Source organism: Lontra canadensis, unplaced genomic scaffold (assembly GCF_010015895.1).
Source record: "Lontra canadensis isolate GAN:19392208 unplaced genomic scaffold, GSC_riverotter_1.0 scaffold71, whole genome shotgun sequence".
In the NCBI taxonomy this organism is placed as follows: domain Eukaryota; kingdom Metazoa; phylum Chordata; class Mammalia; order Carnivora; family Mustelidae; genus Lontra; species Lontra canadensis.
The window spans coordinates 11,007,106-11,034,082 of NW_022631065.1; the positions used below are offsets into that span (position 1 = coordinate 11,007,106).

The window sequence follows — 26,977 nt, forward strand, 5'->3', positions numbered from 1 at the left end:
AGGGAGTAGAACCCACCGCGGAGACTGAGAAGGAGCCACTAGAGAGGTAGGAGGGGAACAAGAGGAGTGCTGTGCCCTGGAAACCAGGGGCAGGGAGACATTCGAGATGGAAGGAGCAGCCACCAGGGGGAGAGGAACAGAAGAGTATCCATAGGATGGAGAGACAAAAGCAGTCCTCAGGGGTGACATGGGGCAGAGGGTGGAGGAGAGAGTCAGGATGACGAGGGTGGCTTCAGTGGATTGGTTCTTCCAAGATGCTTGTCTGTGAAAGGTGGCAGTGAGCTTGGTCTCCCAAGGGAGGCTTTTGTTCTTTGTGAGCAGGAGTGACCTGAGCATACCGAAGGCTGATGGAAAGGGGCCAGATGAAGGAGAGTGGTGTAAAGATGCGTGAGTGGGAGAGTTGCTGCTGGGTGGAGGGGACAGGGCCCTGAGCCCCCAGCTGGAAGGCCCCACCCCTTCTGTGTGACAGGCCAGAAGGAAGGAGCAGAGGGCAGGGCACCTGCAGCAGAGGCCTGGGGGCTCCTATCAGGGAATTAGAGAGGGCTGGTGATTGCCAGAGCCATCTCTTGTTGGACAAGGCGGGGAGCGGAAGAACAGACTGAGGGAGCTGCTGGTGGCCAGGTGGTCCTGGGGAAGGTGAGCAGCTGCGGGTCTGGGCCCTCCTTTGGCTGCCGTTGAGCCATGCATGGAGATTTGTGTTCCCATGAACGTTTTCAAGGTTATTTGACCTTGACTAGTTGCTGGTCTGAATAGTCACACAGTCTTTATCAAGCCGCTTTCATATCCAGTAGCTGACATGGTGCTTTCCTCTCCCTCCACTAGTCAAACACTGATACCTGACACTTATGCTGGGTAAGCGGGAAAAAGTGATTTTGTACGAATCAGAACTTGGAAGGCAGCCCAGGTAGAAGTAGGCAATGTTCCCCCAGGCCTCCGAGGCCCTGGTTGCCTCCAGTGCTCTCACCTATGAGCAGTGTAAACACAGACCTGGGGCCTGAGCCAGGGTGTGTGTCCCCCAGGGATTTCCTGATCTCGTCTAGTCAGCACAGCTCAGGGTGGGGGCTCCCTGAGGCCTAACACCCCAGGAGGGGCCAGCTTCAGAGTGCTTGCCGACAGGTTGGGGAAGCACCAGCCCGCCCTTGGGGAGGGCCAGGCAATGACACAACGCCATCACCTGGTAGACTCAGGACAGTACGCTAGGGTTAGCTGGCCAGTGGGCCAGGAAGGCTCCCTATGTGAGGAGAGAGGGCTGGAGGATTCCTGGAGGTGGCTTGACTGGCTGGCAGTTCCACAGAGCCCCAAGAGGCTGGTCAACAGGAAGGATAACCTCTCCACAACCAAGGACATCCTTGGGTAACTCCCTCAGTTGCAGTTGTCAAGAGAGGAGAAGGGGAGCCTGGGTGGCTCAGTCAGTTAAGTGTCTTGCCTTGGTCTCAGGTCATTATCCCAGAGTCCTGGGTTCAAGCCCTGTGTCTGGCTCCTTGCTCAGCAGGGAGCCTGCTTCTCCCTCTGCCTGCCCTTCTCTCTCTGACAAATGAATAGATAAAATCTTAAAAAAAAAAAAAGTAGGGGGGAGAAAGCCTACCATCAGACCACCTTGCCTGCCAAGACACTAGTTGATTCACCCACATATACATAAATGTAAATACGTATTTGTCTAAATCCAAATATATATTTTTTTAACTTTTAAATATCTAAATAGCTGTCTGTCTATAATTTTTTATTATGGAAAGTTTCAAACACGAAAAGTAGAGGGAACAGTATAATGAGCCCTCGCCTATCTATTACCCAGCTTCATCAATGATTAATATTGGATCTATCTTCACCCCTTTTTTTAGTTTGCTTTTAGGAATTTTGTTTTGTTGTTTCTCTTTTGCTGTGATGTTTTAAAGAAGATCCTGCATGTTGTAAACATTTTAGTACACAACCTGATGAAATTAGACTTCTTCTGTAAAGACAACGACGATGCCATTATAGCTCCTAACAAAACTGAGAGCCATTCCTTAATACTGTATTTAGTCTACCTTCAAATGTCCCTAATTTTCTCAAAAACATTACTGTTGGTTTTTGCAACTTCAAATCAAAATAAGGTCCACAAACTGATTTTGGTGGTTATGTCTCCTATCTTGTTAGGATCAGAACTGTCCAATTCCAGAGATGCTGAAGGAATAGACCACCCTGAAAAGCCTTTGTCAGGTGTTTGTGCAAAAGGCAGGAGCCTCCCCATGTGATACACCCAGCCTCATGAGCACAGCCTAAGCTCAAGGGAGCTGGCAGGCTCTCTGTAGGATGGCCAAGGGACAGAGAAATGTCCCTGTAAATTTAGGGGTATTGTAGGCTGCAAATAACAGAAGCACACTCAAGCTAACTTACACAAAAAGAGGGAGCATCAGCCGAATATGGGGTGGCCTCACGGTACCTGGGAATGCTCGGTCAGGCATGTCAAGGTCTGGACCCAGGAAGCCAGGCTGTTCTCTTTCTCTGTTTCTGGTCTCTGCCTGTCTCTGAGCAGTGTATTCCCTCTTCTGCCGCTGTCCCTGTCCCTTCCTTTTGTCCCTGTCCTTGGCTATCCCTTAGCTTCTAAGTTTACATCTATTCTACTCAAGGGACCGTCCCACAAAGTGCATCTATTTCTTAGTCCCAATTCCTAATTCTTCAAAGAGCATCTGATTTGCCCAGCTTTGGTTGTCCCAATACTGTGACCCAAATCAGAGTTATGGGGAGCTAGAGGGAGGGCTGGGCATGGCCTAGGGAACCTGTCCCCATGAATGGCAGCAGAGTAGACACCCCAAATATGTCTTTTGCACATCTGTAGTAGCAAAGATATACACTTTATGTAACCTATTCTGTGGCTGCAGTTGTGTTTCTAATGCCAAGCAGAACTTCCAGAAGTCTCCAGACCACCATGAGAATATAGGTGGGAGTTTTGCCAACCTGCCCCCTCTTGGACAAGCACTTCACCGGTCACATCCGGGCTCCGTACTTGGATAACTACTGTCACCACTCCCCGGGATCAGTTCCTGTTGATCCTACCAAATCCAGGGTAGTGGAAAAGTGGAAAGTTTGGACCTTTGGAAAATTTATCTTATCCATACCGCTCTCCTTTCATTCTAAAAGTATTTTAGGGGATGTTGTGTCAGGTTCTACAGGAGAATTGAAATGAGACAGGTATGAATCTGATCTCGAGATGCTTATGATCTAGTGCAGGTGTCAACAAAATTCTTTAAGGGACAGATAATATTTTAGGCTTTCTCTTCATATAGGATCTCTTCTTCCTCTTTTTCTTCTAGTTTTCTTCCTCCTTTCTTACTACCCTTTAAAATTTTAAACACCAGGGGCGCCTGGGAGGCTCAGTCGTTAAGCATCTGCCTTCCTCTCAGGTCATGATCCCAGGGTCCTGGGATCAAGCCCCGCATTGGGCTCCCTGCGCAGCACTAAACTGGACAATGAGAACAGTAGCAGACCTTCCTCAAGGCACTGATTTGAGGATTAAGTGAGATAATACATGTGAAGTTCTTAGTGTAATACCTGGTGCATAGTATGTGCCCAGTAAGCTTTAGCCACTGTGGTTATAATAAGTGCAATGTGATAAATGGCACGGGATGGGGTGGTAGTGAGAGGAAGGAGCAGTCTCTTCAAGCTGGGTCCCTGGGGAGGCTTTGTGTGGATGAAGTGACCTTTGGACAAGGGCCTGAAGAACAGAGGTGGAAGAGATAGTACCCAGGGAGAGAAGGGTGACTTTCCTGAGAGGTGGGGAGGAGGAGACCCTGAGGGGAACTGACAAGCTGGTAAATGACATTCCTTTGGAGGTCATTACAAAAACCTCTGGGACACACAGACAAGTGGTCTTCAGAGAGTTTTGGCTCCAGAAGCCTTTCCCTGAAGGAACCAGGTAGGAATTTGCCAGTTGCTGTGCCTAATGGCATTCACTTAGCTGTGGGCTCCACCTTACTGCTGAATGAAGACATGATATGCAGCAGGACAGACCCCTCACCAAATGCATGACCTTAGGAACAGAGTGCCCACCCCCGTTCCATGCCCACAGCTCCTGGAATGACACACCTCTGCCTCGTTGCTCCCAGCTAACCACTGAGTGTGCTTTCTGAGAACTGATTCTCCAGTAATCCCAAACTGCACTGCATAACCAAAGGCCCTTATAAGAGACCTCTATGCTAGCAAAATGTGAGCCTTTCAAACACAGGGAGTTAGTCAGCCGTGAAAGCATGCGGGGTTCACTCCAGAACAGTCTACAACAGAGGTGCCCACTTGTCTGGTCCCAGTCCCAGACAAATCTCATTTGCAGAGATGGAAGATTCAATTTTCCTGTTAAACATTTGAGTTACTTAGCCTCTGTTCTGATTCTGTATCTCTCTGATGATAATTTGGCTTTCCCCGTGTATCTGCCTAGGAAAGAAAGCAAGGGTTGCAAGATGATGGTAACTAACTCCGTAACTGTTGGAAAGCTCATTGTAAATTTGGGTTTATTCATCGATCCTTGTGAACTTGGTTACCATTAGTCAGTATCCTTGAAACTAATCATCTCTGGGACAATAAAAAGACAAATTTCTGAGTCTGCTCTGGGGTGGATACCCCAAGAGACCTGTGAAGCTTTTCTCCTTCTGGTACCTTCTAAACCTCTGCATTACCATGTTGACCCTTGACCCATGCCTGCCCACTCAGTCTTCCATGCTTTAGTCTTTCAAATTCACTGTCAGGTTTGGTTTGTGAACATATATACCATATGTGCAATTTTAATCAGTCGTAGAAGTAACTTTTTTGTGTTACTTTATATATATATAATATATATGTATATATATATATATATAAATACACGTGATTATCATTATGTAGTAAGAATTTGCCAAATAAATTGTAGGAATGGGCAAAAATTTGCTTAGGAGTTCCTCTTTTGAAAAAGGGGTGCCTCTTTCAAAGACTGAAACTAGGGAATATCTAAAGATATCTCAGACATTTCCAGGAAAATTCTTGATTTGCCCCTGAGAGAATTAACACTGGCCTTTGGTTTCTGCTGGAAAATTCAGGGTGTTAATATGACTCAAAGCAAAGTTAAATAGCTTTGCCAGATGCTGGGGGAAAACTCATATTCATGTTACTTTTAAGAATCTGTTACTCTTAAGAACAAATCTGTTAAACTCACAAAATCTATTACCAGCTGGCCCCAAGCAGCAAGCAAAAACACCATGCCTTGATGCTTTGTAACTGAGACATGGAAGTCAAGTCTTTGGACAATGGGTGATAGGGCAGGGATGGGAGAGGTGCAGAATATAGTCAGTGAGGCCATGGAAGTGGAGAATTACCACAGTGTAGTGTGTTCTTCTTAACTCTTAGGTGAGTGTACATAACTTCATCTAAGCAATAAATTCACACAAATGTAAGTTTTACAACAGATGTTTAGAGGCAACATAACCTTAACATTAAAGACTGCTTTCTATAGGAGATTACTTTTTTAAATCTTTATTTTTTTTATTGAAGTTTTTAGTTTTAGTGTCTCTACACTCCACATGGGGCTTGAACTCACGACCCTGAGATCAAGAGTCACAGGCTTTTCTGACTGAGCCAGCCAGGCACCCCTACATTTTTTTAGTCTTTAAATTTAGGATATTCTTAGAGGAATTTTTGCCAACAAATTAACCAGGACATAATCTAATAATAATGATATGCAAAATAAGTGCAGAAAGAAAGGACCTCCACTCCAATCAAAATGTTTGTCTATATTTTCCAGACTTTTTTCTTTGCTAACTACACCCGATGGCCTGCTCATTATCCTTTTAAAGACTTATGTCTTCCTTTTTAAAAGTATTGATGTCCAGTTCTCAGGCCCCTAAGATTCTGATGTCATTAGTCTGGGGTTCAGCCCTAGGTGTTGGAATTTGTCACAAGCTCCCAAATGACACCAATGCTGCTGAGGTTAAGAGTGACTGATACACTAGCCAGGGCAGGGTGAGTGGGGTTATCATTTAAGTCTCCGTCCGAGGAGAGAGCTAGAATTCAGGTCTTCTGGTTTCCAGCTCTTTCCAGGAGAACCCCCTCCTCTTCTAACAACCTGGTTTAAGTGTTGGAGAGCCTTGGCTGTACCTGGTAGCTTGCCCCCATGACACTCTCTGCCACTCTAGGTATTAACCAAACAGCGGCTTCTCTAATTGTAACTGTGGCCGAGTTCTGAGTCACAGAAAAGGCCTCTGTTCCAGACCCTGTCTGCATGACAGGGAACTGCTTTCTGGGACATGTGACTCTTCACGGTTCTGTTCAGCTCCTCCCCAGCTACAAGAGGGGCACCTGGTGCCCCACCTCCCGCCTGGACAAAATCCCTGTGAGTTCCTTTCCAGCCCAGAGATTTTCTTTCCACTTGACCTGCTTCTCCAACTCTAATTCCCAATTTTTTGAAGCCAACCATGGTATAAAGGTCACTTTGCAATGAGTTGCTTGGGATTACACATTAGCCATTTTATTAGGCGTCTAAGAGTTTTTAAGCCAGGCTCTGATCAGACGCTTTTTAAAGAGCCCATTCCTTTATTCCTTCTGACAAGCGGTTACACATTTTATTATGGAAAATTTAAATTTGAAAGTAGTATGTAGTAGAATGAGCCCCTGCACACCCATCACCCAGGTTCAATGGTTACCAGCTAAGTCATGGCCACTCTATTCCTTGCTTGCCACTCCCCCCACCCTAACACACACACACTGGATCACAGTGACACGAATCCCAGACACACACCATTCCATCTGCAAATGTTTCAGTGTGTGCTTCTAAAAGATAAGGTCTCTTTTCTTCTTTCTTTCCCATTTTTTTTTATTGTGGTAAAATATACTTAACATAACGCTTACCATCTTAGCTATTTTTTAAGCATCCAGTGCAGTGATTTTATTTTACTTTATTTTTTAAAAGATTTTATTTATTTATTTGACAGATAGAGATCATAAGCAGGCAGAGAGAGAGAGAGAGAGAGAGGAGGAAGCAGCCTCCCCGCTGAACAGAGAGCCCGATGCGGGGCTTGATCCCAGGACCCCGGGATCATGACCTGAGCTGAAATCAACAGTTGGACACTTAACCAACTGAGCTACCCAGACACTCCTAATTCTTTATTTTCATGGAATTATCTAGGCAGTGTCTATATTTCTCAGATCATCTCCTATTTTTTAAAAATTATAGTTGGTCCAGAGGTGCCTGGGAAGCTCACATGGCTTATATATATATAAAGTTGTTTCACATACTGCATTTGGGAGATAGGTCTCTGAAGCCATTTCTACTCTCCGGGTTCTTCCTTCTCTATTTTTCCCTCACAGTTGTTATTGCTAAAGAAACGGCATCATTTGTCCTATAGGTTTTGCACCTTCTGGATTGCATATGTCTCTGTGATGGGGTTTAACATCTATATTTATTTTAAAGTGATGGTGGGGTCCAGGCTTGTCTAATTCTAGTCTGCCTTTTTCAGAAGACTGTTTCACAGGTGTCTGTTTCTATCAGGAGGCCGCTCCCACCCACTGATCTTTGTGTGTATCTGTGATGGTCCTAGACTCTGATGGTTATCACTTCGGTTGTTCCCAGTATTAAGCCCCACCACTGTCTCTTTTCTCCAGTCGTTTCCTCCTCCTAGACTTCACCCAACATGATTGGTCAGGACTCACTACCCTCAAGCAGGAGGGAGTGAGCATTTAATGACAGTAAGGGGACACTGGTGAGAAAGCAGTGATCTCTGTCCTCAAGAAGCTTGATGTCTATTTGGGGAAGCAGGTGTATATCCAAATAACCAGGAAACATGATTGACTACAATTAATTGTTTATTTTAGCATCTGAGCCCCAGAAGTCAGGAACTTTACCCATAACAGTCTATAGCAGAGTTGCCTAGATCCCACTCAGGTATTCTATTTATTTGACAGAGAGATAGCAGAAGAAGGGGGAGTGGCAGGCAGAAGGAGAGGGAGAAATAGGCTCCCTGCTTAGCAGGGACCCTGATGAGGGCTTGATCCCAGAACCCTGGGATCTTGACCTGAGCCCCTGAGATCTTGACCTGAGCTGAAGGCAGACACTTAACCGACTGAGCCGCCTAGATGCCCCCGCCCACCCACTCAGGTATTCTGGTGTAAATTGGTCTAGGATAGACCTAGACATCAAGGTTTTAAAATCTGAGATATTTTTCTGTGCAACTCAGTTTAAGAATCATTATCCTAGGATAGGGGTTCTTAAAGTGTGGTCCCTAGATCATAGCATCAGCATCATCTAGGAACTTGTTAGAAATGTCTATATTCTTGGTGCTCCTTCTCCTCTGCCTGAGACCTATGAAATCAGAAACTCTATTTTCCCAAGCCTTCCAGGGATACTGATGTGTACTTCAGTTTGAGAACCCTGTCCTCAGTGTACTGTTGGAGAAATAAACAGGATGACTGGGAGAGATTTGAGAGGAAGTGGCCTTCTTGCTGGGCAGTAGAAAATGAAGGAGTCAGGGGCACCTAGGCTCAGTGGATTGAGCCTCTGCTTTCAACTCAGGTCATGATCTCAGGGTCCTGGGATCAAGCCCCACAACGGGCTCTCTGCTCAGCGGGGAGCCTGCTTCCCCCTCTCTTTCCGCCGGCCTCCCCCTCTCTTTCCGCCGGCCTCTCTGCCTACTTGTGATCTCTCTTTCTGTCAAGTAATAAATAAAATCTTACAAAAAAAAAAAAAAAGAAAGAAAATGAAGGGTACCAATCTGGAAAACAGAGAGGAAAGAGGACATCTCACCATATAGATCCGTGACTCTCAAAAGCTAGGAGCTTGTTAGAAATGCAGAATCTGGGACCCCACCCAAGACCTGGTGAATCAGAATCTGTATTTTAACAATATCTCTATGTGATTTTTTTTTTGTACATTAAAATTTGAGGGAGGCACCATGGTATAGTGTGTATATTCCAATCGTATAAATCAAAGATACAGGGAGAAAAAATGGCCATGCTAGGGAGGAGACTCTGAAGATATGGTCTGCTCTTTCAGCTGGTGTTCTCAAAGCCATGTTTCCTCTTGTATAGGAGAGTGAGACCCACGCGCACAGAGCTGCTTATCTGCATCGGGACCCCAGACAAGTCCAGCCATCCCTGAGTGACACAGATCTGTATGATTCAAGAGCAAGGGCTCCTCAACCCTCAGGGCACAGTCACATAAACTGGGAGCTTTCAGGGTCAGGCCACCCTCCAGAAGGGGTGACCATCCAGGCATCTGTATTTTACAAAATCTCCCCGGGCAATTCTAATTAGCAGCCAAAGTTGAAAACCATTGCTACACATCTTGGGTCCTCCATGTTCCCATGTTCCACTCAAGGTAAAAGTGAGCTCAATGTCTAGTAGTCTCCATTAAAAACACAAAGTTAAGTTTCAGGGCACTGGCTCACTGTTACAACATCTGGATTCCCAAAATAGTTGCAAAAAGGACCTGGAGAGCTGTTCCTAGTAAAGTTGTTGAGTGTCCTGGGATTCTTCGAAATCAAGTTCTTCAGGGATGCTGGTAGTAGGAGACTAGATCTGATATTGCCCTGAACTTGGAAATAGATAACTTTGCTTTTCTGCAAACTGTGTTCCGACTGTGTTGTGGGGACCCAATACAGTACAAATATTTGAAGTTCTGAGAGGAAGAGAGAACTGATTGTCCTTGCTGTCTGGAGATAATAGAGGATATTTCAAAGAGAAGGTATGCTCTCACCCACTCTTTCTGGGTGGAGTTGGATTTGTATAGGCAGAAAACTGAAGAACGGATGTCATGGCCGAGAGCTGCCAGAGAAAGTTCACCGAGAAATTTTGTGAGACAGGGTAGAGAACCGTCAATGCAAGCGGCCCGGTGTACTGGGATACATCACACCTTTTGGTGGATAGGGCAAGACTATAGAGTAGCAAAGGGTCTTCAGTGACAAGGTGACAGTATAATTTATCTTGCATATTTTAGAGAAAAAACAGGGCAATGTGATTGCTTGCATGGGAGAAAGACTCAGGGAGAGGGCAGGCATTTTCTCAATCAAAACATTTGGATGTGTCCTTTGATCTCTTCCTTACCAACTCTTATATTAATACCACTTTCAGAAAAACATTGTATTGACATCACACAGTCTTGGATTTACCATAATTTAGCTGATGTTTCCCCAAACAGATTTTTCCCATTTAAAAAAGTCAGCTACGCTTTGGTAAATCTTTTTTTTTTAAATATTTTATTTATTTAATTGACAGACAGAGATCACATAGTAGGCAGAGAGAGGGGGTGAAGCAGGCTCCCTGCTGAGCAGAGAGCCCGATGCGGGACTCAGTCCCGGACCCTGGGATCATGACCCGAGCCGAAGGCAGCGGCTTAACCCACTGAGCCATCCAGGTGCCCCTGCTCTGGTAAGTCTTGAGACAAGTGTAGGCATGGTCTCCGCTCCAGCCCGCATGTTATAGGTCTTCACCTCCCAAGCCTCTTTTAATCCCACTTCCCATTCTGTGTCCATTCAAGCCCCTAAGGCTGTGCCAGGCCCCTGGTTAACTGTCACAAATAAATGTAAGTTAGGCATTTACACGGCAGAGTACTCACACAGTCGTGTAAAGAGGAATTCTGACAAAGGAAAAAATGTCCAACCTCACTAGTAATCAGAAGAATGCAAACGTGATGTAAATTTTTCAATTAACTGAATGAACAAAAGTGAAAAAGAATGACAATACCAGGGTTTGAGAGACTTCAGGGTAATGTGAGATTGTGCATTGGTGGAAGTGTAAATTCGCAGAAGCTTTCTGGAGGACAGTTTGGCAATGTATATCATTCACTTAAAAGTGTACAGACACAGCAATCCACCTCTGAGAGCTTATCCTAAGGAAATTATTGAACAGGGCCAGGGATATTCAAGCCAGCCCTATTTATAATAAAGAATAATTAGGGGGCACCTGGGTGGCTCAGTAAATCAAGCATCTGCCTTCTGCTGAGGTCATGATCTCAGGATCATGGGATTGAGCCCTGCATCGGGCTCCCTCTCAGCGGGGAGACTGCTTCTCCCTCTTTTCTGCCCCTCCCCCTGTTCAGACTTGCCCTCTCTCTCTTTCTCTCTTTCTCTTTCAAATGAATAAATCAAATCTGTAAGAAAAAAATTAGAAATAACCTAAATGTCCACCAAGTGAGGGTTATTCATATCAATTGTGGTCCATTTATGCAACAAAATAAATGCTAAAGAGCCTTTAAAAAGATATAAATACTTATAGACACTTGTAGACATGAAAGAATGTCCAATAGGTATTATGTCCTTATGGTGCCATTAATGTAAAATTGTGTGTGTGCATATGTACACATGTGTACTGATGCCCACAGACCTATAATGATAGTTGTGGAGGTGCACCTGGGTGGCTCAGTCAGTGAAGTGTCAGGCTCTTGATTTCGGGTCAGGTCATGATTTCAGGGTCCTGGGATGGGGCCCCATTTCAGCCTCCACGCTGGGCATAGAGCCTGCTTAAGGGTCTCTGTCCCTCTCCCCTCCCCCCTCTACCCCTACTCACCTTGCATGCACTCTCTCTCTCTCTCTCTCTCTCAAAAAATAAATATAATAATAATGATAATCCTCGAAATATCAACCATGGTGTCCTCTGGTTGCAAGATCTTTGCAAGCCTCTGCTTTCTTATATTTCATTGTTTCTAAAATTACAAAAGCAATGTTCTTTATTTTTACCTTAATAACTAACACTAACAGAATGTGCTTTTTGTCCTGGACTCTGCTCTGTTGCATACTATTATTATTCCTGAAGAAAACAAAATGATAAAGCCCACAGCTAATAAATGATGGAGCTGGGACTCACACAACCTGGTTGTCAGGCTGCCCTGTTGCTACCGTAATTAAACCCAAACAGAGTGAGAGTCTCTTAACCCCTCTCCCACCAGCAAACCCACTCCTCTCCCCAGACTCATTGTTGACCATTTGACAGCCTTCTAAAGCTTCTACCAGGCACTTTTAGACACATGTGGCCAAACACAAGGATGTGTGTGTTTCTTTTTTTATAAAATGGGATGGTAGTGTCTGTCCTGTCAGTATGCATCGTTCACTCTCATACTCTTTACCTCTGAGAGATGTTGTGCAGCACGCATGTGGGGAATCACTGTGACCATGTTTCTAGTTCTTCACCTTTATGAACAAAGCTGCAGTGAATATCCTTGTATACATTTTACTGTATGCAGATGTGTCATGATATTTCTGTGATAATTTCCTAGAAATGGAATCACTGCCACAAAAGACATGCCCGCTAAATGTTGACAGCAACTGCCCGGTTCCCCACACCAAGACTATGCCATTCCACTGTACATATACTCACACAGCATATGCATACACGCATGCACTGTGTATGTACACCCACTAATCTCACGCCCACATCCCCCATGTTTTCACCTACAGCGGAAGCGACCAGTCTTTTTCATTTTCACCAATATGAGAAATGAAGAATGTCATTCCATTTGCAATAATTTAAATGTCCTTGATTCCTAGTAAAGTTAAAGGTCTTTTGGCCATTTTCCTTTCTTTCCAGAATTGTTCACTTGTCAGTTGGGTAATTTGAATTTTTCTTATTGATGTGAAGGAGTTGTGTGATATTATAAATATCAATTTTTGATGCCCTGTGTATTGTAAATATTTTCCCATGGTGTTGCATTTCTTGGAACTTTGTCTTATTTTGTCATACAGAAGTTTTAGTTTAGTTTATTTTCATGTAACAAAAGCTGCCTGTTTTTTTCTCCCTTGTGGTTTTACATCTTGTTTAGGAATTCTTTCTATAGAACCAAGACTATGAGAAGACTCTCCTATATCCTCTTCTAGTATATTTTCATTGTTGTTTATACATTTTAAATTATTTAATTGTGGGAAAATATATATAAAATGGATTTTAACATTTCAACCACTGTTAAGTGTATGGTTCAGTGACCTTAGATATATTCACCTAAGGTGATGATGGAGTGACTGTCTCCACCATTCATCTCCAGAAGTTTTTCATCTTGCAAAACTGAAACTCTCTATCCTTCAGACAGTAAGCCCCACTCCCCATTCCCCGCAGCCCCTAGAAGCCACCATTCTACTTCCTGTCTCTGTGAATTTTGTTGCTCGGGGTCTCCACGTAAGTGGACTCATGCCGTGTTCGTCTTCTGCGCCTGGCTTCCATGTAGTATGAAGTCTTCAAGATTCATCCATGTTATAGCATGTGCTAGAGTTTCTTCTCTTTTTAAGAACCAGGAATAGTCCATCGTAGATTTAACTTTATGTTCAGACTTTAATCCATAAGAAAATTTAATATTGTGTTTGGTTAGAAGTAAGTGACAGGTAAGGTTTTTTTTAATTTTTAAGTTGGTCATCTTTTAAACAACTCCTCTATCAAAACCCAAATTCCCGGGGCGCCTGGGTGGCTCAGTGGGTTAAAGCCTCTGCCTTCGGCTCAGGTCATGATCCCAGTGTCCTGGGATCGAGCCCCACATCGGGCTCTCTGCTCCGTGGGGAGCCTGCTTCCTCCTCTCTCTCTCTGCCTGCCTCTCTCTGCCTACTTGTGATCTCTGTCTGTCAAATGAATAAATAAAATCTTTAAAAAAAAAAAAAAATTCCCATGAGGGCCCAGGTCTGCCTGTAGGCTGTTGTTCATTGATCGCTTTGTCTATATCTAGACAGGAATCACACTCCAGCTTTTAGGCGAGTTTCTCTGTCTCCTAACAGCATGGCCATGCCGATTCTTTTTTTAAGACTTTCCCTAACCATTTTCAGGCATGTACTTTTTCAGAAGAACTTCAGAATTAGTCACATGGTCCAAAAATACTCTTTTGGGGTTTTGATTGGAATAGCTTGAAGCTACCCACTAACTTGGGGTTGGCGTCTTGCAAAGGAGCCTGCCAGCCGTGAGCTCCTGGCACCTCTCCAGGCCTTCTGCTTCTGTCCTCTGCCGGGCTGTCCAGGCCTCCACTCAGCAACCCTACCCAGCCTCTGATTCTGTCCTCTAGAAAGAACAAATTCCTGTGCATCCTTGGTTTAATTTCTTTCCTTCCCCAGATGATCTATAGATTTTAATAAGAACTTTGAGAACCAAAACCCGGAGTGGGTGTGTAGAATATCCAGGCCCTGCAGTAGAAGCCGTGGGGAAAAACGTTTTTGTCAGGAATGCTTTCTCTGCTCCCTGCAAACCACACCCCATAAGGCAGATGCTGAACACATGTGTCACCCACCCTGGCTGGGTAGCCAGGTTCCCACTGATACTTTTTTTTAAAAACAGCTTTATTATTATAGGTTATCGTCAACTTCCCTCATTTTAAATGTACAATTAAATGATTCTTAGTGAATGTACAGAGTTGTGCAACCATTACCAAGTCCAGTTTGGGAACATTTCTGCCACCCCCAAAAAAGACCCTTCATGCCCATTTATGGTCCTGCTCTGGAATGTCACTTTACCCTGAGTGTGACAGCATCAGGAGAAGTGGCGGGGTGGGGTAGAGAGGGGGTAGTGAGAAGGTTCCCAAGGTCCTCTGCCTGGGAGTCTAGCAGCAGTGTCCCAACAACAGGCAGGATATGCATGTGACTTGCCAGCCCACACCCTTTTACCCCCAGGAGACCCGCTGGGGGTTGCTTCTGAGGACAGTGGCCATGCTGAGCCCCATCCTAACCCCTTCCAGGTGGATAAAGTTTGAAGAAAAGGTAGAGGAAGGAGGCGAACGCTGGAGCAAGCCGCACGTGTCCACACTGTCGCTGCACAGCCTCTTCGAGCTGCGGACCTGCTTGCAGACGGGGACGGTCCTGCTGGATCTGGACAGCGGCTCCTTACCACAGATCATAGGTGAGGCAGGGACAGGCTGGGGCCCCAGAAAGCCATGGCAGCCTCGTGCCCATGCCAGGTCTGTGTGACACCTGCCCAGTTCTGCAGAGACCAGGCTCCGGGTCTGACGCTCCCAGCACAGCAGCGCAGTGGCTCCAGGTCTGGGTCCCGTGTACAGCTCCAGCAGGGAAAATGCCATCCTCTGAAATGCCATCCTGCAAGGGAGCAAAAGAGAGAGGGGCTTCCTAGCATTATCAGAGATACCTATGGCCATGGCAACCTGTCTCTTGTCAGAGTAAATGGATCATCATTCATCTTCAGGGAATTAACTCTCATTTAGTGGAGCAGTGAAGGGAGACAATAAGGCTGGCCTTATTGTCCCTAAAATGTTTTGCGAATTTTGTTCCACCCAAATTTGCCACAAGTGTTTTGCCCCAAATGCTTTTCTAAAAGGACTTCATGTTAGCACTAAACCATTGAACGCAGAACTTCTGTGCTTCTTAGAGTACTTCATTGACTTTTCACCATAGCATTGATAGAGCATAGAATTGTACACACACACAGATGCACACACGTGCATGTACCCAAAGTCCTGTGACTTGCCCACGTTTCCATGGTTTGTGGCAAAGCTGGGACTATTTCCACAGCTCCAGTCTCCTTTAGTCACTTTTAACCCACTGATAACAGATGAAACTTAAGACCCCCACACACCTGGTCCTTCTGTCCTACATGGATGAGGTGTGTCTGTTCCCCACTTAGATGACGTCATTGAGAAGCAAATCGAGGATGGCCTCCTGCGGCCCGAGCTCCGGGAGAGGGTCAGCTATGTCCTCCTGAGGAAACACCGTCACCAAACCAAGAAGCCCATCCACCGCTCCTTGGTCGATATTGGAAAGTCTGTCTCCTCCACCACCAGTGAGTCGGGCCATATGCTCGTGGGCGATGGGCATGTAGGGGCTGGTGTCAAGTCCCAGGGGAGGAGTGAGCCCACCTTGGTGACTGGAGAGTCTTGGCAACGTGGAGGCTTCTGGACTTCATGATCCCGGAGAAATTCTGCGGTCCTGGGGATCCCTCAGCCTCCTTCTCTGGCAGGCCCATCCCTACCCCAAGGTTGTCCCCACCGGCAGAACAGAGCTAGTCCTAGGAAGAGAGCTGGTTCTCAGCCTGGGCTGCACATGGCAATCACCTGGGGGTGTGAAATCCGTCCCGGTGCCTCAGCCTCACCCTGAGAGCTGGATTCAGGTGGTCTGGGGTATGGCCTGGGAATAGGGAGTTCACAGAGCTCCCCAGGAGATTCTCTTGTATGGTTGGGATTGCAAAATGCTGGTAGAGATGGCCTGTGTGTAGAAAGAGCTTGAAAGCCTCCCACTGAACCCCCAGTAAGAGCCAAGAGCCTTGGCAGAAAATGAAGCACATCAAGGCAGTAGAACTTTCTGGGTTCATCTCAAGTGGACCAGGGCTTGTAAATCTGGCAGCGGTGTCACTGTGATTGGCCAAGCCTGGGGCCGTTAGGGCCCACATGTCTCCAGCCTGCAACATGCCTCCTGCACATGTCTCCAGCCTGCAACCCTCCACTCTTGATACTATACTCGAGATGCCCAGACAGCAGCCTTGCCGAACCTGCTGGAACAAAGTCGATGAGGTTGCTGAAGAAGGGACCTTGAGGAACCTCTTTAGATGAATGGTTTTAAAACAGGAAGTGTTTAGCCTATGCTAATAACAGCAGGTGTGGAGTCAGCATTTAGCGTGTCCCAGGCACAGTTCTGAGTGTTCCACATGTGTTAACTCACGTCTTCTCCACAGTAACCCCGTGGCTAGCTACTGTTCCTATCATCCCCATTTTACAGAGGAGGAGCCTGAGACACTGAGAGGTTAAGTTACTTACCTAAGGTCACACAGCTAGTAAGTGGTGAAGTTGGGGCTGAACCCAACAGTCTACAACACCTGCTGCCTATTTAACAATTGTGTATCAATCTCACTCTCAAGAGTATGAGTATTTTCTCTGTAATCTTGTTCGGACTATTAACTTCAAAAGAGAAACAACCAACATAGGCCTTCGTCCTGAAAGGGGAAGAGATGTGTCTTAAGGCCCAGTTTTGCTTAGGAGGAATGACTGGAAATGTCAGCCATACTGACAGCCAGGCTGTTGACGCCAGACCCCTCTTGTGCCTCCTCTCAGGTCGCAGCCCAGCCCGGAGCCCAGCGGCTGGCCCAAGCCTCCACCGCTCCACCGAGGACCTGAGGATACGACAAAGTGGCAGTTACGGCCGGCTGTGTGAGTGTGTGCTCGGCTGCCGTGCGAGCAGAGCCAGCTTCCATAGGCTTTCAGTGGGGAGGACCTGTCCAGAATTCTCAGGACAGGCATCGGGAGAAATTTAACCTTCACCCCCAAACCTGGGCTGTCCTTGGGGCCTAACTTGCTACCCTAAGTGTCTAGGTAATTGCTCTGACAGGTACAGCTCTAAATCATGTGCTGACATGATCAGCACCTAGTCCTATGGTTCTAGGCGCTTTTGTCTTAGTCTGTAACTTTGTTCCCACCATCAGCCCTGTTTTTGATAAGAAAAGGTCCTTGACATGGAATTAGAAACAGGCCAGGGACTTTTCCCTGCCCCCACTGGATGACAGCCTTCTGCACCGTGACCATGGGCCACGGGCAGTCATGGCACCCCGTAGCCTGGGCTGAGTAAGGATGCTTGTGAGCTGTGAGCTCACAGGGCCCTTCAGGCAGCTCATCAGGGGGCACACAGCTGAGCTGTGAAGCAAAGAAAAGAGAACCTGCAAAACAGAAAGAAAAAGGAGTGGGAAGAGTATGTTCCTTTAAGTACTTTTACTAAAAGGCCAAGATATGAACAAGTTATGTCAGCTGTGCCATGACCAGGCCCAAGGAGTGATTTGGAGGGCAGTGTGGGCGCTGGCCAAGGGCTCAGCTATAGTCTTTTCTCTCTGCTCTTGGTGACCCCAGGTCCCCATCCTTCTGGGCCTTGGTTATTACACAGAGGGACGCCAGGAGGCAGCCAGCAGTGAATGGCTTTGGGCGAGTCTTCCTCCCAGTTGTTCCCTGTGTCTGAGGACCCCCTTGTGCCCAACACTGTGGTGAAGGAGGCCTGGAGGGAAGTTCTGTGTGCACACCATCCCTCCCTGGGCTGGCCCCTTGAAGGCTCAAAGAGGAGACACGCCTGAGTATTGGAGAATAAATGGGGTTTTCCAGGAGCACGCATTGCGATGTGGTGGGGGCGAGAGGGGAGAAGGGTGTTCCAAACAAAGGAAACAAACAGCAGAAGGAAGGTGCTGTGTAGGAGGCGGTTCACTTCGTGAGGAGGGCAGGGCCTGAGGGCAAGAAGGTCAAACCGAAGAGGGACCACATGCCCTACAAAAGGACCCTACAAAAGGAGCCTCTCTTGTGAAGGTAATGGGGACCTCTTAGAAGCTTTAAATGGAGGCACACCCCATGACCAGATTCTTTTTTTTTTTTTTTAAGATTTTATTTATTTATTTGACAGGCAGAGATCACAAGTAGGGGGAGAAGCAGGCAGAGAGAGAGGAGAAAACAGGCTCCCTGTTGAGCAAAGAGCCCAATGTGGGGCTCAATCCCAGGACCCTGGGATCATGACCGAAGCTGAAGGCAAAGGCTTAATCCACTGAGCCACCCAGGTGCCCCCCATGACCAGATTCTTTTTTTTTTTAAAGATTTTATTTATTTATTTGACAGAGAGAGAGAGAGAGAGATCACAAGTAGGCAGAGAGGCAGGCAGAGAGAGGAGGGAGAAGCAGGCTCTTTGCTGAGCAGAGAGCCCGATGCGGGGCTCGATCCCAGGACCCCGAGACCATGACCTGAGCCGAAGGCAGAGGCTTAACCCACTGAGCCACCCAGGCGCCCCATGACCAGATTCTTATTTGAGAAAGAATAGACTAGAAAGGGACCAGATTGGAAGTGAGAGACTGTCAGAAGAAGAGTGGAGAGGAGAGGCTCAAGGTGGGATGCGAGGACCAGAAGAAGCAGGAGGTGAGGAAGTGGGGGAGGCAAGGCAGGCCCCTAGGCTGGTGGATGGGAGGGAGGGAGGGACACTGAACAGAAGAAGGTGTGGAATGGGCGTCATCTGGTGGAAGTCCGTGAGTTCCGTTTCCCGGGGTGTTGAGCTTAAGGGCCAGCTGGGGCTACCCAGGGGATTGTGGGGCTCAGGAGAGAGGTGTGGGAGGAGACCCAGTCTGGGCATCCTCAGCCCAGGGTGGGCGTGGAGCAACGGGAGTGGACACGATGGAACAAGGATGCCGGGGTATAGCCTCTGCAGGGAGTGAAGGCAAAGCAAGGCCCCAAGCCCAGCAGGAGAGGATCCTGGATACAAATAAGAAGGGACCCAAGAGCGGACAGAGTTCTGGAAGCCCCGGGATGCCACAGGCCACAGAAAGCCAAGAAATAACAGGCCTGAGAGTGCCCCTTGGATGTGGCTGCTGCTGAAAGATGAGAGCTGACTTTCTCCTGCCTGGATGGGGGAAGGAACCACTGGGCAGTTCAGATAATTTGCCATCACTGTTCTTCCTACAGAGAGCCCCACCCTCTTTCCCCCTGCCAGCCAAATCCCCGAGCACCTCTCCACACTCACATGGGTCATGGAGGACAGAGGTGAAAGTGGTCTTCTCTCCAACAAGTCTAAGTTTGGTGGCACCTGGAGTTTCACCTGATAGTGTGTCTGTGTCCCCTCCCCTCCTTCGGGGCCTGGCACAGAGCAGACATCTCCATCTCTGCTCCAAGAGAGGGGGTGGAGGGGCAGGGAGCAGAGTGCAGCAGACTGAGGAGTGAGGAGGAAAAAGGAGAACCTGCAGTAGAAGGGAAGAAAGAGAAGAAAAAGGAGCAGAGGCTAGCTCCAGGGGACTGAGGGGTGAGGGAAGAGTGGGTCTTGCTTTGGTTGTGAAGCTGGGGGAAGCATGTATAGGGACCAAGAGAAAAGGACCTGCAAGAGCCTGACTTCCCCCTTTTCCTTCTCTCCTAGGTCACACCCAGAGCAGAAGCATGAATGATATTTCTCATACCCCAAACACAGACCAGGTAGTAAAGACCCTGCTCTTGGCTGCTGTGAAAGTGCTGGGCAGGGAAGCCCTATGGGCAGAACTCCACTCCCATGAAGGAGTAGGAGTCCCCAGGAAGCACCTGGGTGGGGGCTCTGGGCTGCCTTGGTGACTGGCCAGCCCATCAGTCAGGTACCGACCAAACCCTATATACCAGGCACTAGGGGGAGTGGAGGACAGAGAAGCATGATCAGGTGAGGGCCCAGCCATCCCTGAGCTGGGGATTTGTTGGACAGAGGCCAGCACACACAGTCTTACCTCCTTCAAGCCCCTGAGCACCTTTAAGGATGGAGTGGAAATTTGGGCTGGCAGAGAAAAGCAGTGAGGCCTCCCCGTGGAGACAACAGGGCCAGTGCCCACTGGTGGGTCTTCTCCTAGGCTGGGGGAAGATAACTTCCATTCTTGTCTCCCACCAGCTTGCCTAAAACCCCCATGAGCAGATCAGAATCCTACAAACATGTTGAGTCCAAGTTCTAAGCCCCACAGCCCAGGTACCCTGTGACTATGCCCCTGGGGAAGCCTGGTGGGAGCCCCCTTCCACTGCAACCCCCACACATCTTGAAGGCAGCAGGATCAGGGTCCCCTTGCCTGTGCCCCAGGAAGAGGAAGAAAGGTGTTGAAGGAAACGTGAAATTTGGTGAGAATCCCTCAGGAGCTTGAGTGGCCTGCAGACCTTCAAGGCACCCCAAGTTTGGTGGAAGGCAAAACAAAGTCCCTTGTGTCAGAGTCCCGAGGGCCCTTTGGTGGCTAAAGTAATAGGAAGAGCAGCATAAGTTAACATTTAAGGTCCACACACTGCACGCACTAGCCCGTGCCGAGATGTTGTGTGCGTTGTGAAGCTGCTCTTATCATCTCCACTCTACTGGTGAGGACCCTGAGGCTTAAAACAGTTAAATAATGTGCCCAAGTCCATGCCCTGAAAAGTTAACAGAACCGTGATTTGACCCAGGCAATCTGATTCTAGAGCCCTTACTTTGGGAGCAGCTTAAGAAGGAATATTCTGGAATATTATTTAGAGGGGAAAACTACTTTACCACAGTCATGCATGCAGATGGTGAAGCCATGATGAGAAAACATTGCCTGGTCAAAGTCTTTCAGAGACGACTTAAAGACTGTCCCTGGGACATTTTCATTGTACATAGGACTCAGGAGGAGTCCATGTTTTAACCCTAGGAATGAAGCCAGACATGTAGAGAGTGGAAATGAGTTTGGGACGAGGACCTGTCTCCAGTACCTCTTATATTGGATCCCACTCCTTCTGCCTATTTGACCTTCCTCCCATGAACAGACACTAGTCCCTAGCATGTCAATGGTCTTAGCTGGAAAGTTTCAGGAGCTATAAGTTTTCTTGGGAGTTCCCCTGGGGGAGTCTTAGGGCCATGGAGGTCTCCCTCAGACTTGGAGGTGGGGTCCAGGGGCTCCTGTCAGCCAGGAAGCTGATGGCAAAGCATGTCTGCCCTGTTCATCAGAATGGGCCTCATCCTTCCCACAGCCACCCAAGATGAAGGCAGACAGGGAGGGCTGTGTGCCCAGCATGGAAGAGCCAGCTGCCATCTACTTGGGCCTCAGAGGGCTTGGGGATGAGGCCTGATGTCCAGCAACCCTGAGTCTCTTGTCTGACCCCTCGGCTCACACTTTAGTTGAACAAAGTTCCCACCCATCAAGGAATGTCTTAGGGGTCAAGTCATTGCCTGTTCCTTCCCGCCTCCTAAGGCTTGTTTGGTCCTGGGGTTAACCAATTGTGAATCTCCTCATTTGCAGAATAGGGCAAAATATTTGGTTATTTCACTCTCGTAGAAATGCTTGGAGAATTTGTTAAAGTCAGACCTTCACAGCAATCTGAAGGGGGTTGAGGGACCGAGAGCTGAAACCACTGATGAGAGTATCCATGGGCATCTTGTTTCCCCCTCCCTGACCAGCGGAAAAACAAATTCATGAAGAAGATCCCCAAGGACTCAGAAGCCTCCAACGTGCTTGTGGGCGAGGTGGACTTCCTGGACCAGCCGTTCATTGCCTTCGTGCGCCTTATCCAGTCAGCCATGCTGGGAGGAGTGACCGAGGTGCCTGTCCCCACCAGGTGAGGGTCACTGAAATCTGACCCCCACATCCACCAGAGGGAAGCCAGCTGTCCATGCAGTTGGCACAAAGTACTGTTGGAGGCACCCCTAGAACACAGAAGGAAAATCAGGCAATTGCTGGGGAGGGAAATCTTCTGACTAGGGAAGAGTTTTAGACTTTATTTAAAATAATCATAAAAAGAAGGAGCTGAGACAGACACCTTTGGCTGGGCTTGGGCAGCAAGACCATGGGGAGGATGTGCAAGGGGGAGCTGGTAGAAGTGAAGAAAAGATGTCTTTGCAGAGCAAATATGGGATTTAAAGGAGGGAAGGGACAAGTGTGTGGTCAGTTCATGAGCAGGGAATGAATAATGTCCAGGGCCAGAGAATCCCTCTCTTCACCTGTTTCTATTTTTCCTTCTCGCTTTCTTCCACCTCCTCCCGCTTCATCTTTGCAGATTTCTGTTCATACTGCTCGGACCTTCTGGGAGAGCAAAATCCTACAATGAAATTGGCCGTGCCATTGCAACCCTTATGGTAGACGATGTAAGTGGTAACGAGAAGCGCATGCTGCTGACTGTCACGGCTCCTGCGTCAGGCACAGGGCCTCCATTCTTGCTTACCCCACAGGCACATTGGAGCACTCCTGTGTGCCAGGTTGTGTGGGACGCTGAGGGCTATGAGAGTCAGGGGGCAGTCACTGCCCTTTAGGAGCACCAGTCAAGTGGGAGAGACAGACCTGTAATTCTGAAGGGAACCACATGCTAACTGTCTCGGTAGCCAGGTGAGGCTTCCTGCAGGAGAGGACTTTATGCAAAGGATGAGCAGGAGTTAGGTTGACCCTGCACAAGCCTCAGAGGCAGGCATTCCAGATAAAGGGAACAGGAGCCAAAGCTTGGAAATGGAGAAGCTGGTTAAAAGTGGTTCAACTTAGGCTCAGTGTAAGGTCTTCAAGAGCAGGAGATGATCCGGAGATGACATGGAGCCTGGAGGCACAGCTTAGAGCTCTCTCTGTCCCAGGAGTGATGGGGAACCTAGAAGACATTCAACATAGGCGTGAGCTCTACCTCAGAAAGAACACTCTGGAGACAGCCTGGAAAGATGCAGCCTGACCCTTTAAGCATGAGGGGCTAGGAAGTTGTAATAAGATCTAAAATAGCGGAGCTTCTGGGACTGGGCTCTAACAGGTTTTTGAATGAGCTTGTTCCATGCAGAACTGAAAGCAGAAAGGTTAAGTCATTCAGCCAAAGCCCTAAAGCTAGGACACGGAGACTTGGCCTTCAGGCCTTCCCTCAGGGCCCGCTGCTCCCTATTGTGCAGAATTTCACCTGCAGGACTCTGTCCTTCCCTAAAGACAGAGAGTGAGCTGGAGGGAACAAACGTTCAGAGGGGTTTTCTCCAATGCTGTACGTTATGTGCTCCCAGGAGGTGGCTAAGAGGCAGCCCTCAGCAAGACGGCCCCTTCCTCTTCCCTTGCCAGCTCTTCAGTGACGTGGCCTATAAAGCCCGGAATCGGGACGATCTGATAGCAGGGATTGATGAGTTTCTGGATGAGGTCATCGTCCTTCCCCCTGGAGAATGGGACCCAAATATCCGAATTGAGCCCCCCAAGAAGGTGCCCTCTGCTGATAAGAGGTGTGTATGTGGATGGAGGGGTAGTGAGGGAGGTTGGGGTTCGAAGGGAGTTCTGAGTTTGTCCAGGGCTTTTGTGGTCCGCATAGACAGGTTTATGCTATTTCTTCTCCTGGTGTCATTTTATTTCTTAAAAAAAAAAAAAAAAGCAAGCAATATGTTGCATGTGAACATCTGTAACATCTGGGTGACCCGTGTGTGGGTACTGTGAGATCATTTTCTGAATTTGTTTCTGTCTTTTAAGATCATAATTTTTGTTGGAGAGATAAGACGTGTTCTCAGAACAGCTCTAGAGGGCCTAAGCTCGTGCCAGGATTGGGAGCCCCACCGTCCCCTAACCCCTTTGCTCCTTACAGGAAATCTGTGTTCTCGCTTATGGAGCTAGGCCAGATGAACGGCTCTGCAGGGGGAGGCGGCGGGGCGGCTGCGGGAGGCAGCGGCGGAGGCGGTGGCAGCGGTGGCGGGGCCGTCGGAGGGAGCAGCGGGGACGACGGAGAGATGCCAGCCATGCACGAAATCGGAGAAGAGCTTATCTGGACGGGAAGGTGCCCACCCCAGGCCTGACAGTGACACTGGCCAACCTCTAGGCTTGTCTCCTCACCCAGCTACAGGAACCTTCCCTACCGCTGCGTGCAGCGCCCCCTCCCGGCCACGGGGTTTGGCCACTGCACTCTTTTCCTCCCCAAGCCCTCAAAACCCCTCTGGATCTGCGACAGGGTTTCGGCAGGAGAAGGGAAGTGGGGCCCAGCACAGGAGTGGAGGCACCCGAACTTTTCTCTTGACTCTGTTCCTGTATGAGTCTTCTAGGGCTGCCCTAACAGAGTGTCACATTCTAGGTGGCTTAAGCAACAGAAGTTTTCGGTCTCGGTTCTGCAGGGTAGAAGTTCCAAATTGAGGCATCGGCAAGGCCGGCTCCCTCTGAGACTCTGGGAGACAACTTCCTTCCCTCTCCCCAGCTTCTGGTGGTGGCCTGCGATCCTCAGTGTCCTTGACTTGTGGCGGTGTGGTTCCGGTCTCTGCGTCTGTCCTCACTTGGTCTTCTCCCTGTTTTTCCTGGGGCATTTTCCTCTTCTTTTGAGTACACCAGTCATAATGGATTAGGGCCCACTGCCGTGACCTCATCTTAACCTGATTACATCAGCAAAGACCCAATTTCCCTAGGAGGTCACATCCACAGGTACTGGGGTTAGGATTTCAATGTGTCTTTGGGAGGTGACACAATTTAATCCATAACAGTACCATTTGAATTTTTCTCTTTTTTCTTTCTTCAAAAGAGAGAGAGAGGAATTGGGTTGGGTTTCCTTGCTGACTCTTAGAATAATTCAGGTTGCTCTGAATTTAGGAAAGGACGTGGCCCTGCAAAGCAATGTGTGAATTATGACTTTGAGAATGGAGTCATGTTTTATATGCCTTTGGCTCTATCCCAGCCAGTGATTCCAAATTGGGGATAACTTTGCCTGTACCCCCATCATCCCCCAGGAGACATTTGGCAATGTCTAGAGACATTTTTGTTTGCCACAACGAGAGGGGGCTTGCTGCTGGCATCTAGTGGGCAGAGGCCGGAGATGCTGCTTAGCCTGCTATGAGGCACAGGACAGCCCCATGACCAAGGATTACCCAGCCCGACATGCCAATAGTACCAAGGCTGAGAAACCTGTCTCCATGCCAAGCATTGTATTAGGAGCTGTGGGGGAATAGTAGGCCCAATAAACACTGTTGTTAAACTCAAATTCCCCACTCGATTGTTCTGGAGAGTAAGAAACCAGTTATAAGTTCAGGAACTTGCCCTTGATGAATCTGGGATGTTGTTTTCTCCTAAAGTTGGACACACCTATGTTTACCAAGCACAGGCAGGGGCCCTGCAGATGAGCAGGGACATCCCTGAGGAGGAAGCCAGGACTTCTGTGGACCCCACTATTTCCATTCCCCATGGAGTGTTAGGTCTACTCCAGAACATGTCCCCAGCAGGCCTCCCCTCTCTCCCATCCAGGCTGTTCATGACCACCTTTCCAGTGGGGATGATGCTGACCACAATCTTTTCTGTCCTGCAAAAATCTTCCCTGCCATTAAATGTTCTGGCAGGAAGGTCTCTGTCCCCATCCACCTCTAGTCAAGTTCCCTTCCTTGCCCCAGGCTCTGCAGGCTCCTGTAAATAGCCCTGCCCCTGCCTGGTGTTGTGGGGAGAAAGCAGCCCCTGGGCCTGTCTTGACCAGGTTCTTCGGTGGCCTGTGTCTGGATATCAAGAGGAAGCTGCCCTGGTTCCCAAGTGACTTCTATGACGGCTTCCACATCCAGTCCATCTCTGCCATCCTATTCATCTACCTCGGCTGCATCACCAATGCAATCACCTTTGGTGGGCTTCTGGGGGATGCCACTGACAATTATCAGGTGTGTGTGAGCCTGGGACCCTAGTGCACACCTTCATAAAACTGCTGCCACCAGGTGGCGGTAAGGAGCTTCATCCCATAATACCAAAACCAAGGCTTGGGTTTCATCCACCCTGGGGTTGGACCATCATTTTTAGTAATTCTTTACCCTTAAAAAAAAAAAAAAAAAAAGCCAGTAGTATTAAAAGACCTAAAGCTAAATCATGTTACTAAAGTCCAAATGTAAGGATGACATAAACAGATCAAACTTTTTCAATGTTTATTATCTGTTAATTAAGTAGTGTTAATTGCACTCTATTCTTTTTTAATTTTTATTGTTGAAGTATAGTGGACATGCAATGTTGTATTAGTTTTCAGGTATACCACATAGTGAATTTTGGGAGGAAAGGGCAAAATGAAAGATGAGCACTGTGGCCTGAGCCCTTGGCTGGGTTCTAGGCTATGCTTAGAGGTCCCTTCTCCTGTCTCCATTGAGCCTCATACTCCTCATGCCCCCCAGGGAGTGATGGAAAGCTTCCTGGGCACTGCCATGGCCGGCTCCTTGTTCTGCCTCTTCTCGGGACAGCCTCTCATCATCCTCAGCAGCACAGGGCCCATCCTCATCTTTGAGAAGCTCCTCTTCGACTTCAGCAAGTAGGTGCCCTTGGTAGCCCCCAGTGCCTGCAGTCACACCTGGGGCACTATACCAAAGCCAGGACAGGGGAATAGGCCCAAAAGGGAGGCAAAGGTGAGGAGGTCCAAATCTGCCTTTATTACCCCGTGGGAGGGACTGCCAGGTGGTCCCTCCTGACTCCCTCCAGCTACCTGCCTTTAGCCGTCTTAGTGCATTTTAGCGTAGCTGATAGGGAGACATCAAGGCAAGACAAGAGGAGACCATTCTCACTGTTTGTAAACAATTATAACTGGAAGTCAGTGTGGTCTTGAGCTGGAGGTCCAAAGGCTATGCCCTGAACCAGGCAGCTCCTGTCACCACTCTGGGCTCAGATGCTTCATATACAACATGAGGCCATTCAGAGGCCTCCCCCGATTCTGTCACTCTGATATTCCCTGTTTTTCTTTCATCCT

The 26,977-nt window shown here is 48.0% G+C and overlaps 1 protein-coding gene across 5 annotated transcripts in view; it reads left to right on the plus strand.

The window, feature by feature from the left end:
* The window catches only part of SLC4A5 (solute carrier family 4 member 5), a 106,008-nt gene that overhangs the window by 48,319 nt on the left and 30,712 nt on the right, over window positions 1-26,977 (plus strand). For all 5 annotated transcript variants that reach the window (XM_032880778.1, XM_032880782.1, XM_032880780.1 and 2 more), the window contains 10 exons: window positions 14,630-14,790; window positions 15,529-15,684; window positions 16,949-17,044; window positions 19,761-19,816; window positions 21,756-21,913; window positions 22,352-22,439; window positions 23,374-23,528; window positions 23,882-24,070; window positions 25,739-25,913; window positions 26,412-26,545. In XM_032880778.1, the coding sequence (XP_032736669.1) occupies window positions 14,630-14,790; window positions 15,529-15,684; window positions 16,949-17,044; window positions 19,761-19,816; window positions 21,756-21,913; window positions 22,352-22,439; window positions 23,374-23,528; window positions 23,882-24,070; window positions 25,739-25,913; window positions 26,412-26,545 (1,368 nt within the window). The remainder of the gene's footprint in view (window positions 1-14,629; window positions 14,791-15,528; window positions 15,685-16,948; window positions 17,045-19,760; window positions 19,817-21,755; window positions 21,914-22,351; window positions 22,440-23,373; window positions 23,529-23,881; window positions 24,071-25,738; window positions 25,914-26,411; window positions 26,546-26,977) is intronic.